Source organism: Filicampus tigris, chromosome 14 (assembly GCF_054856515.1).
Source record: "Filicampus tigris isolate MCC_2025a chromosome 14, RoL_Ftig_1.0, whole genome shotgun sequence".
Lineage (NCBI taxonomy): Eukaryota > Metazoa > Chordata > Actinopteri > Syngnathiformes > Syngnathidae > Filicampus > Filicampus tigris.
Window position 1 is genome coordinate 22,117,278 of NC_141230.1, and position 12,953 is coordinate 22,130,230.

Here is a 12,953-nt window from a genome sequence, read left to right on the forward strand (position 1 = left end):
GCATGGAGGCAGGAGGGAAGGGAAGAAGGGAGAGAAGAAGCGAGGAGGGAAGGATAAACAAGAATGTAGGACTTTTGATTGTGTTGCACTTGCAGCAATTGGGAGGGCACCTTGCTGCTTCTCCAGGAGATCCTGGACGAGTGGCTGAAGGTTCAGTCCACGTGGCTTTACCTGGAGCCCATCTTCAGCTCGCCCGACATCATGGCTCAGATGCCCGAAGAGGGACGCCGCTTCACCAACGTGGACAAAACCTGGAAGGACACCATGAAGCAAGTCGCTGTGGTGAGTGCACACGGCCGCGTATTGCGCTTTTGGCATGCTAGCGGTCCATCTGTCCGTTTTCCATCGCGCTTGTTAGCCTGGAGCCTTTCACAGCTAGCTTCAGGCGACAAGTGGGCCACACCCCGGACTGGTCGCCAGTCAGCCGCAGGACACATACCAGTGACCACTCACCCTGGCGGGTAACTTCCGAGTATTATTATTAAGCGAACATGCTTGTTTTTGAATAGCAGTGGGAAAAGTGTGGGAGAAGAGAAGTTATTTTTTGTTCCATGAGATGTTACTGTTAAATGTTGACTTTTAGGGTAAGCTAGCATCACCGGTGACAGCTGGCATTGAAGCGCGTTCCCCGACTCAGTAACTGTAATAAAATGACAAAAATCGAATGAGTGAAGCGTTAGATTACTCCGTAACCGCCTGAATGTCGTATTTTACAAAAGTGACGTGTTACCCCCAACGCTGCTGAAGAAGCGATATGAGCCTTCGACTTGGCCAAAGTGACTTTTTTCGCCCCAAAACTAAACAAAGGGATTCGCAAGACCAGCCAAACCACATACGCATACAAAGACTTGAATGGGCCGTCCAGTTTGATCAAAATAGGATTATGGCCATCTGATAAACGCACACTTAATCAAACTTGTCTTTTGTTGTTGGGGACAATATAGGAAGAAGATTCTATTTTATGCATTAAGTCAGCGGGAAACTAAGTGATAATGCCCTAATGCAAGCATTATGCAGCATAATGGCGTTTTTATGCAGCGCACAGACAGAAAATGTCTTGAGCTGATAGGGCAGCTTGGCAATCTTTGTCTTTTTCATTGTGCCGCACTTGTGCTGCACATCACGCAATATTGTCCACGTGCAAATGTGGGTGCGTAATAGAAAGCCGGCAATTCATCACGGGCCCTTATTGCGGCATTATTGAGAGAGCCCCATCACTCTTTTAGCAAACAATATGCAGTCAGCGTCTGATTAGGCCGGGGGGGGCGGAGTGATGGCGTGCTGCATTGTTAAAGTTAAATAGGTTCATGGGGAAAAAAAATGGGATGTGCTTCTATTATTACTTCCAATTGTCTATGCAGCGGTGGCTAAACGACGTATTTGGAAAAGACAAATGCAAAATGGTGAAAATTGTTGCAGTGGTACCTCGTTATTATCACATTCAAGCACAGCGTACAGCGTGTCTTTTTCTGAGAAATGCAGCCATTTTAAGGTCACGCCAATCGGATTGAAGTCCGGATTTTGATTAGGCCACTCCAGAACCTTCTTTTTGTTTTGTCAAGCCATTCAGAAGCTGACTTGCTGGTGCGTGGATCGTTGTCCTGCTCGAGAATGCAAGTGCATTTCAGCTTGTGGTCTCCAATTGATGGCCAAACATTCTCCCTCAGGATTTTCTGGTAAAGAGCAGAATTCATGGTTCCGTTAAGTTGTCCAGGTCTTGAATAGCCAAAGCAGCCCCAGACCATCCTACTACCACCATCATGTTTGGCTGCTGCTATGATTTCTTTTCCTGAAATGCTGAGTTACAATTATGCCAGATGTAGCGAGACGCACCTCTTCCAAAAAGTTCAAAACTTTCATCTCGCCAGTCCATAGAACATTCTCTCAAAAGTAAACTGAACCTTTATGTTCTTTTTTGTCAGCAGTGATATTGGACTTGGAGCTCTGCCACGGAACTCATTTTGGCTCAATTTCATGCTTGTTGTTGAGTTATGAACGTCGACCTTAGCTGAGGCGAGGGAGGCTCGCAGTTCTTTAAGATGTCGTTCTGGCTTCCTTTGTGACCTACTGGATGAGTCATCGCTGTGCTCTTGGGGCCTTTTTTTGTAGGTCGGCCACTCCTGGGAGGTAGCCAGGCTTGGGTGTGGTCAGTGAAAAGAAAGGCAGCTTTCCAAAAATGTCATTAGCCACAAATAATTAATGATTTAACAAGGGGGGGGGGCTTTTTTCCACAAATGGCTAGGTTGCTCTGAATATTTTTTTCCCCCTTATTAAATAAAACCATCATTTAAAAGCAACATTTCATGTTTATTTGGGTTATCTGATATTTACATTTGTTTGATGATACAAAACATGAAAGTGGTCAAACTGCAAAAAAGTAGGGATGTGTGAAAAGAGGGTGAATACCTTTTCACGGCGCACATTTATGTGCACAATAAGCAGGGAGAGTAAAAACACGCAAAAACTGAACAGAACAGCATGAAACCGAGGGTGAGCCGAGTGTGAGATATGAAAAGAAGCAAGAATCAAGACGGGGAGGTCGCGATGTCGAATGCAAGAGAGCCGAGAGAGGCCAGAACGTGACGGCTGCGCCGGCTGCCGTCCTCAAAGAGTTTGCAAAGGGTAACAACGTGCTCAGCGGACCTGAAACCAGACGCATCAATTTCAGGCGAAAGCTCGGCCAGAGCGTCAAATAGAAATTATAGATTTTGTCTGGAAGGGACGCCGTTATCTCCAGTTGCAAAGAAAATGAGGCCACCGAGGGACAGGGAGACCACGCACAAATGCGGGTAACCGCGCGCGTATTTGTCATCGAGCCGCCTCACAAAATCAAGGAGATGCTTTCTTTTCTGGACACTTGATTACTCTCTTTGTGCGGGAGATATTGTGCATTTTTTCCACAAATTAAAACAGCTCCCAGGTGTCTTAATAAGAAGCCGGTGACACTTTTCCCGAATGAAAAAGTTCAAAAGTCATCTTTCCCCAGGAGCGTCGCGCCAGGGGACGTGGGTGGGGCTATACCCGCACTTTCATCATAACAGTGGGGGCGGAGCTAGGCGGTTGAGCAAGAAGAGTGCTTTCTACTTAGGGAAATGGAGCGGAGAGTGTGGAAAAAAAATGAGCGTCCATATAGCTAATAATAGAATTTTCAATCATGGCGGCAGCACTTCATACACTTGAAATCAGTGTTGCAGATCAGCATGTGGCGCATGCAGCAGACAAATGGCTTAATGGCATTTCCATTTCATTTCAGTGGGGGAAAGACGTTTTTCAGTTTATCCCCATTCATTTTACTTGGAAGACTTACAAAAATACCGAGCCGCAAATTTATCGTAACATTCCCATTGCTGCCACGCGAAAGTCTTTGTGTTGTTTGTCCACTTGACAGGACAAGCACGTGTTGGCCGTGATCAACATCGGTCAAATGCTGGACCGGCAAAAGAAGTCCAACGAGCATCTGGAGATGATCCTCAAAGGGCTCAACAACTACCTGGAGAAGAAACGACTCTACTTCCCTCGCTTTTTCTTCCTGTCCAACGAGGAGCTGCTGGAAATCCTCTCCGAGACCAAAGACCCCACGAGGTACACGAGGCAATTCCACCGTCAAATTGTTCTGCGTATTCACCATTTGCAGACTCATTTTTGCCATACTCCCAAGAATGTTCACTTGTTGAACATTTTCCATGTCAAAACTCCCCAAATAATGTCGGCGTTTGATCACTTTCCTAATCCTTCCACCTTTCTCAATATATTCAAACCATTCCAATGCCAAATTCTGCAATTCGTGCAACACAATTCCCCAAGCCACTTTTGGCGTAAAAAGGCAACAAATCCATCAAACAAGAAGTCCAGTTGCATCGATTTAACCTTTGGCGATGTTCATGACCAGGATGACTGAGAATCTATACAAAGAAAGTTTTTAGCAAGCACATTGGTATTTTTTATATTCAAAAATGATTTAGGCCATCATGTTTTTAGGCAAACAATATGTTACCATTCCGACCATTACCATGTTAACATTAAATCACATCACATAAATCACACGATGTTCAATGTGAAATCCTTATCAATTTGATTTAGTCTTTTTTTTATACTCGGGCTGCTATATTGCTCTATGTTAGCATGCCAACTGTTAGCGTGTTAGTTAGCATCTGATCACTTCTCTTTGTATTAGTCCTCTCGATTCAGTTTTTCCACATTTGGCCAAGTTTGCATTTTCCACAGAATTTGCATTCTCCAGTAAATTTCTTTGCTTATTTTCAGGGTCCAGCCTTTCTTGAAAAAGTGTTTCGAGGGCATCGCTCGCGTGACCTTCACCGAAGACCTTGACATCACTCACATGAAGAGCAGCGAGGGAGAAGAAGTCCAGCTCGTCGACATCATTTGCACGCCGAACGCCCGCGGCCAAGTGGAAAAATGGCTCCTGGAACTGGAGAACGACATGATTGCTTCTCTGCATAAGGTGCCCTTTTTTATGCCTTTTTTTTTTGCCCCCTTGAGCTGTACCGATTGGTTTCACCTGCCAACTGACGTCCGTCTTGGGGCCGTCTCGCAGGTCGTCGGGGAAGCTATCATCGCGTACCCCAAAGCTTTGCGGATCGACTGGGTGCGCTCATGGCCCGGCCAGGCGGTACTGTGCGTCTCACAGGTCTACTGGACAAAGGACATCCACGACGCCATTAAATCAGGACAGAAGGTGATTATGTGGATAAGGTTGTATGGCAAAAGTCTAGTATTCCCCTCGTTTATCATGAGGGTGGCATCACACAAAAATCTGTGGTGTATTCATTTGATTCTATTAGTTTAAAGCTTTATGACGCTCCCAGCGCTCTTACATCGCAAATATCATATGCCGCTAAAAATGTGCGAGATAAAATTAGAAGTTAACTGCGCTACTGAGATGGATGACTGTTGGAAGTGAACGCAAACATTTTTTTTTTCAAGAATATGTTCGATGCAGGCCCACTAGTTGACACACGGCATTCTGATTAATATTGCGTTTGTGGCTTATAGCAAAATCCATCCGTTTTTAGCCCTCTCTGGGGGCGGCCATTTTGTCACTTCTGTCGATTGAAAGTGACATCACAGTTGCTGCAACAACCAATCATGGCTCATCCGTTGTCTGGAGCTGAGCCATGATTGGTCGGTGAGGTGAGATTCCGGCTGCCTTGAGATCAACAGCAAGTTCCTGCCGTGTACGTTGGTGCGCACTTCCCTTTCTCGCGATCGTCCCGACTCCATGACGGAGGGATGATCTGACATTGAGCACCAAACCAAAGGCAACGGAATTTGTGTCTTTAGTTTGAGTTGAATCCCTTCCGTCCTTGTGCAGGTCTGCAGTCTTTGCCCCTGACATGTTTTCATCGCTCTTTAGTCTTGTCGGTGGTGATCTCGAGATTTGAAGGTGACAAATTGATTCACACAACGAGTTGCGATGAAGAGTCTCGCTTGTCCTCTGCCACTCGGGCACCAGCCGATCTGTGGGAAACCACACTTTTTGGATGAAATAATGACTTCATTCAATAAAATACACAACCTTAAATAACTTATTTAATCTGTTTTTATGCGTCCAATTATCTGCCTTTGATGGTAATCAATAAACAACCATGGAAATGGGACATTTCTTTTTAAGTGAGCAGCAGGGTATCAGAAGATTATTTCCCCCTTTTGTACACTGCTTACTTTGACAACAATTCTCGCATGTTCTCAGCTTTGTGCAGCTCGACAGGCAGCATGAAGAAAAGGAAGCTCCAGATGTTTTCTTGATTGATTATTTATCACAAATTGTTTGTTCATTCGTGAGAGCATCTTGACGGTTCGGGACAAAGTAGCGGCGGCTGCACTCAGGATATGAACTTGTGCGCCGTTTGACGTGGCATCTCGTCTGCGTCTTGACCACCCCCTCAGGCCCTGGACGACTACCTGGCTCAAAATAACCGACAGATCGACGACATCGTGGAGCTGGTGCGGGGCAAGCTGTCCAAACAGAACCGAGTCACCCTGGGAGCGCTGGTGGTGCTGGACGTCCACGCCCGCGATGTGCTGGCCTTGCTGGTGCAAAAGGGCATCAGCGACGAGCACGACTTTTTGTGGCTAAGCCAGCTGCGCTACTACTGGGTGGTACGTCACACATTCACTTTTTTCAAGCGCAAACGTTAAGAAATCCTCCTTGGGCTGACTTGTGCTGTGCTGTGCAGGAAGATGATCTCCAGACGAAGATGATCAATGCAGGTTTGCCGTATGGTTACGAGTACCTGGGCAACACCTTGCGTCTGGTCATTACCCCGCTGACTGACCGCTGCTACCGGTAAAGCCAACCTTCTTCTTTTACAAGACAACCCCTTCACGGCTCAGTAGGGCGACCTCAGAATTCGTTGAGAAATCAGCCCCTGGAGCTAGATTCCCGTAGCAACAAGACATTTAGTTGGCGCAACAGTCACGAATAGACAGAGCAAAAATGTCACAAGGAGCCGTGCCTGCAAAAACACAAAAAATCAACTTGACCAAAGTCGGTCTTGTGTGTGAGGAAGAGAATATTGCTTATTAATCCCCATTCACTTCCTCCTCCACCAGCACCTTGTTTGGTGCCCTCCATCTCCATTTGGGGGGGGCCCCAGAGGGCCCGGCAGGCACAGGAAAAACGGAAACCACCAAAGACTTGGCCAAAGCTGTGGCCAAGCAGTGTGTGGTCTTCAACTGCTCCGATGGACTCGACTACATTGCCTTGGGAAAATTCTTCAAAGTGAGTCCCGTTTTGTTTTTAAAGAGGACATACATACTGGGGGAAATTGACTCTTGCATGTCTTCTATCCAAATACTTGTGTTGCGTCTCTGGAGTACCTGCCCTTCTATGAAAATTGAAATCAAACAATGAATGTGAGCTGCCTATTTCTAAAAATAAATGTCTGTGAGCGAGCCATTGTTTTTTGCTGAACTGTCATGTTACAATTGAGCTCATTTGCATAGTGCCGCCCTCACTCCACGTTTACCATGATTTAATAGCTCGATTGGCGAAGATCTGCCATTTTCAGGTCACGGCCTGTCAAAAATACTAGGCTGTCAAATCCATTTGTTAAGCAGAGCTGCATCAAGTTTTGTTGGATGCTCACTTTAGCGTTAGCTTCTGATAAGCAGCACAAACCGGATTGCTCGCTCATATGCTCCGTGCCAACGGGATGGGGGGTATTAAACTTTGGTGATTTGTCCACTGCAGATACGACAAAGTGAAAATGCTTCTGTCGTATTCACGCGTGCTCATTTTTCCGCCACCACACTGTGATCTCTGCTTTCTCAAGTAGAGGACACTGTAGTTGCAAAGCCCAGGCCCAACCCCCGGTCGTCATGGTAACAAAATCCGGATTCCCCATTGCCCGGACCTCCTAAATGGGCTAATTTTTAGAAAGACAAGAAATAGGAAGACATCTGAGAAGAGTTGTGAATTGTGACGAAAACCACACGATACTGTATGTCTCCTCTTCAATTTTCCCTGACATGTATGATATGGAGCCCAAATGTGCCCAGGGTCTTTTGTCTTGCGGAGCCTGGGCCTGCTTTGACGAGTTTAACAGAATCGACTTGGAAGTGCTGTCCGTGGTGGCTCAGCAGATCCTCACTATACAGAGAGGTTGGTTTGTTTCATACATCATTCATTCATCCTTCAAAAAGTCCCACATTGTGAAGTTGTTCCACACTTTGGAATGTTGCTCCAAAGTGAAAGTGAGTTTTTCAGTGGCTAGCAGAGGTTAGGTTGAGAAGCAGTCCGCTTGTGCGTTATCGATGTATCGAGATGGTCACGAACCGCCGTGTCCCCGCGACCTCAGGAATCGCCGCCCATGCTAAGCTGCTGATGTTCGAAGGAACGGAACTGTCCCTGGATCCGTCCTGTGCCGTGTTCATCACCATGAACCCCGGTTACGCCGGACGCTCCGAGCTTCCGGACAACCTGAAGGTATCCGGCGCTGCCCCGACTTGCGAGTGCACCAATTCACGAGATTTCAAAGTTGCGGGCCACCTCAGGGTTGATTTGCTTTGTTTTGTTATACAAACGAAACGCTGTACGTGCAAATAAGTGGCTTCAACATTTTGGAAGCAGCGTTGAGAGTCCGGTTTCTCGGCGGCAGGCGCTGTTCAGGACCGTGGCCATGATGGTGCCAGACTACGCCTTGATCGCGGAGATCGTGCTCTACTCGTGCGGCTTCGTGACGGCGCGGCCCCTCTCGGTGAAGATCGTGGCGACCTATCGCCTGTGCTCGGAGCAGCTTTCCTCGCAGCATCACTACGACTACGGGATGAGGGCCGTCAAGTCCGTGCTGACTGCCGCGGGAAACCTCAAGGTTGGTGCGGTCAATCTGAACGTTTGTAGTGGCGAGAGGAAACCAATTTGTAACACTTTCTTAATTGACTGTGTGTAAAAAAAAAAAAAAAAGATGCCTTGATGACGCCCAAACTGGCTTTACCTTCTACTTAATTACGCAATGACTCTGTTTTTATTAAGCACAAAATTATCCTTCTTAAAAAACGAAACACAAACATTTGCTTCTTAAGTGGGGGGCTGTCGCAGGTGAATGTCTTTTTTGTTCATTTACAATGGGGAAAGATGATTTGAGTTATCTCAAAGCCAGCTGGCCTCGGCTACAGGTCACCCGCAATCCTAACGAGGGTAGACACTGTAGGAAAATAGACGGACGGACGGATTGCCAGTCATGAGTGACATGCAATGTGTATGTTGATCATATGTTCCCCATTTGTCATGTTCTGACGTGTCCTCTCCATGTTGGTTGCATTGCAGCTTGCTTTTCCCGACGAGAATGAAGACACTTTGCTACTAAGATCCATTATTGATGTGAATCTGCCAAAGTTTCTGGCCCAGGACCTCCAGCTGTTTGGGGTACGTACGAATAAAACTCCATAATCGACCCACTCCAAAAATGATTGTTGAAAATATGGCTTTTGTTCATTAAGAAATGACTTTGTTCCTATTATAACCTACCTTTTGTTTGGAAAAAAATACTTTTGACTTGCACTGATATCTGATTTATGTGAAGATATGTTCGCTAGCTCAATGCTAATGCTAACAGACTAGGAAATTGTGGTGGTGTTGTCTTATTCAATGTAACTGGTTTATTTATAGTGACACCAGTCCCCATTTGTACAGCAGACGGCTACTATTTAAAATGATTGATGAACACAATTAATTTCAAATTATTTAGTGGACTCCCAGGACAGAGTTTAGGAGCGCCAGTAATGTAAACGGTTAGAGGCATGTGTTGTGTTTTTGCTGCTTCCCAATTTCATTGTACGATACATGCTCATACAATGACCGAAAAGACTTTCATTCTATTCTATTGCAAAAGAGCTTGTGTGTCGTGTCTTTAAAATGCAAATTTTTGTCCTGTCCCCAGGGTATCACGTCGGACCTTTTCCCCGGCGTCACGCTCCCCAAGCGAGACTACAGCACTTTGCTGGAAGCCGTCAAGGAAAACTGCGACATCATGAACCTGCAAGTCACCGACTTCTTCATCGAGAAGATCCTGCAAGTGTACGAGATGATGATCGTGAGGCACGGATTCATGCTGGTGGGCGAACCCTTCGGTGGCAAGACCTGCTCCTACCGCGTGCTCTCGGCGGCCCTTCACGACGTCTGCGTAAAGGTGAGATGGAAAAAGTACTCACACCCTGCACTTGAGTAGAAGTACAGATACTTGTTTGGGGATAAAACATCTCTGGTGAAAGTAGCAGTCGCGATTCAACTCCTTCGCTTAAAGGATGTCATTTTCAGTCGACAGAAGTCACAAAATGGCCGCCCCCCCGTGATAGATAAAAACAAGTGGATTTTACTGCTTAACTCACATTTCACAAATGCAATATTCATCAGAATGCCATCTTTAGACTAGTGGGGCTACATAGAACATATTGGAAACATTTTTGGGGTTCACTTCCCCTATAAATAAACGTAAATAAACAGAAGACTGAAGTACAAAAGCAAAATGTTAAAATACGCAGCCGAGGGGGGGTGATATAATAAGTATATTGATAATAACGAAAATCAAGATGTGCCACTTTTTCCGTTGCAGCGCACCGGTGCCTTCTATGAAGATGAGATAAAAATCTGACTAAATTGTTCTGACTGCAGGCCAGAGGCAACAAACAGCTGACTGTGTTGATTTATAGAATTGTCAGTTGAGACGTGCCAGCAGAGGGCAAGTGAGGGCAGACGCGTACTTTCTCCCATCCTCTATTTTAGTCCACTTTTGACATGTCACAAAGTGTTGATCAATAGCTGATGTAAATCCCTTCACCGCTCGCTCGGTTGCTTTTCCCTTCCCGTCCTCATCTATTCTGCTGCCGTAACCCGGCCAATTTGTCAAGACCATCTTAACAAATAGTTTTTGATTGCCTTTTTATCAGGAAAACCTCCAACGCTTGCTGGCTCCCCCAAAATCAAATCCAATTGTTTTATGCTCAATAGCTAGTAAATATGTCCATCCAATTTGTCAGAGCTGTTGTGTTTGCCGGCGCTATCAATCTGGCACAACTGGCGAGATGTGTTTACATGGCTGAGATGCAGCCCGGCGAGGAGACACGTGAAGGACTGCTGATAGAACGTCAGGGAAAGACGCATTCGTCACTGTCTTCCTCCTCGCTGCGCAGCCACTTATCACGTCAAAAACAATAAACAAACAACCAAAAAAAGGTACTTTCTCTCCTCTTTTTAAACTTGTCCCATCATCGTCCTGAAATGTTGTCGTCTTGAAATCGCTCATGTGGCTTCTCATCCCGGATTGTTTTTGTCAAGCAGACAAATCTATGACAGAAGTAAAGGTCCTCAACACTTTCCACTGCAGTGACCTCCCCCAGCCCATTTACACTTTGCAACTCACAAATCAAGTTGAATTAGTTCCGTTACTTAAATGACTAATATGTAGACCAAATCAATTTCCCTCATTCAAATGAATTGAAATGCCATTAATCCGTTCCAATCCCCCCCCCAAAGAAAACCCTGCTATTTTTCTAAAAAATAACGTTTTGTTTTTTTTGGGGGGGGGGGGTGTAATGAGAAGGTTTGTGACATTAATGTAAAGAAAACAAGTGCATTGAGTGAAAAAGTTGTAATGTCTTGAGAATAGTCGTTTGTTGTTTTATAGGAAAAATCTATCAAGATGTATTTTGTCAAGATGAAAATGTGTAATCGTCCAAGACTAAAGTCTTATTTTTCCGACCTATCAACCGATTTGGACCAGAAAAAAAATAAACGAAGAAACGTACTTGATTTTTGGGGAATCTAGCGTACTGTTTACAATTTACGTGCAAAAAGTGAATAGGGTTGTAGATTTTGGATTTATTTATACAGTATTCACGATAAAACTCTCATTTTCTTGGTTGACATTTATTGGGAACCTTTTTTTGCTCACGTGTCCATTTTAGTATAGGACCTCCCTCGATTGTGCTGGTGGACCTCCAGGATGTTGTAAGTGTATCCTTGTTTCCATTTTGTGACCGCAGGGCCTGATGGAGGAAAACGAAGTGCAGATCACAGTGATCAATCCGAAATCCATCACCATGGGCCAGCTGTACGGTCAGTTCGACCCCGTTTCCCACGAATGGTCCGACGGCATCCTGGCTGTCAGCTACAGAAACTTTGCTTCCTCCCAGGTAAGACGCTTCTTGTCATATTCAGTGACGATCAAATGCATCTCACCGGCATTTCCGACATCTGCTCAGGTGGGCTGTGACTTCTTGTTTCAACTGTGAAGTTGCTGCCCAATATTATTGGTTTGCCCGGATGCCGCTTTGAAGCGAGCAGCAGCAGCAGCGTGCAAGTTGTTGTTTGTTAAGACAAAACATTCAGCTCACGGCTTGGAGTCTCCTGTTGTTTTTTGATGATCACAAATCAAGATGCCGCCCCGCCACTCAATTTTAGCGGCGAACTTGCGTTAAGGCTGCCTAAAGCGTCCGCGGAAGCTTCTTCTGCCACCGTAACTTGGGACTCTCTCCTTTCTTTTGTGACCTTCAAACAATGGAAAGACGTTGATTCAATATGCGCGCAGGATTAAAGGATTTAGCCGAAAATGCAGTCGGCTCCTCTTGAGCTCTTTGATTCTCTTTTTGGAAACTTTAAATCTCCATTGATACGTATATAAAATCTGTGTGTTTTAGCACCGTAGGAGGGGAAGTTTTATGCAGGAGATTGCTTGCTTGCTGAATTTCTATTCGCAGTTAATCCAGTGGCGGGCTGTGCATTTGGTACCTGGGCTTTCAAGTGGCGTCTTATCGGCTTAATCACGTCGCCATTATACATAGAAAGCGCCATATTATACACAAACGCATTATAAACACACAACTGCGGCACACAGCTGGAACCGTGCGCAATCGCTGTTTCTCTAATAACATGACAAAACATTTTTTTAAGAAAATAAAACACATCCGCCTCACCAGCGACGCTGAGTATTAAACATGCTCACGTGTGCAGATGCCTACAGGCGTGTTTGTGAGTCAAACTTGGCTGTAACAAGTTTGACTAGGGTCACCGTTCTAGTTAGTGATGAATACCGTACTGTATTTAGCATCTTTTGAAGGTTAAGTGCTCAAACTGTGTTAAAATTTCAATCGGTTGGCGTTTTTGTTTGTATTTGTAATTCTTCTTAATCCCTTATTTAGTTACAGTCATAACTTTTGGACTGACGGACGCCAATGCACACAACACGTTCTCCCACCAATTTCGCGGCACTGTTTCAGACGCCCGACAGAAAGTGGCTGATCTTTGACGGCCCGGTGGATGCCGTGTGGATCGAGAACATGAACACGGTGCTGGACGACAACAAGAAGCTTTGTCTGATGAGTGGCGAGATCATCCAGATGTCCCCCCAGATGAGTCTCATCTTCGAACCCATGGACCTGGAAGTGGCCTCTCCTGCTACCGTCAGACACTTGTTTCACAACTGCGTCCATATCGC

At 45.5% G+C, this 12,953-nt stretch overlaps 1 protein-coding gene across 3 annotated transcripts in view; it reads left to right on the forward strand.

Moving 5' to 3' along the window:
- The window catches only part of dnah7 (dynein, axonemal, heavy chain 7), a 54,939-nt gene that overhangs the window by 10,762 nt on the left and 31,224 nt on the right, over positions 1-12,953 (forward strand). For all 3 annotated transcript variants that reach the window (XM_086051610.1, XM_086051609.1, XM_086051611.1), the window contains exons 19-32: positions 96-282; positions 3,389-3,582; positions 4,264-4,462; positions 4,556-4,696; positions 5,908-6,120; positions 6,198-6,307; positions 6,574-6,742; positions 7,522-7,624; positions 7,821-7,948; positions 8,121-8,333; positions 8,789-8,887; positions 9,402-9,650; positions 11,503-11,652; positions 12,736-12,918. In XM_086051610.1, coding sequence (XP_085907736.1) covers positions 96-282; positions 3,389-3,582; positions 4,264-4,462; positions 4,556-4,696; positions 5,908-6,120; positions 6,198-6,307; positions 6,574-6,742; positions 7,522-7,624; positions 7,821-7,948; positions 8,121-8,333; positions 8,789-8,887; positions 9,402-9,650; positions 11,503-11,652; positions 12,736-12,918 — 2,338 coding nt within the window. The remainder of the gene's footprint in view (positions 1-95; positions 283-3,388; positions 3,583-4,263; positions 4,463-4,555; positions 4,697-5,907; positions 6,121-6,197; positions 6,308-6,573; positions 6,743-7,521; positions 7,625-7,820; positions 7,949-8,120; positions 8,334-8,788; positions 8,888-9,401; positions 9,651-11,502; positions 11,653-12,735; positions 12,919-12,953) is intronic.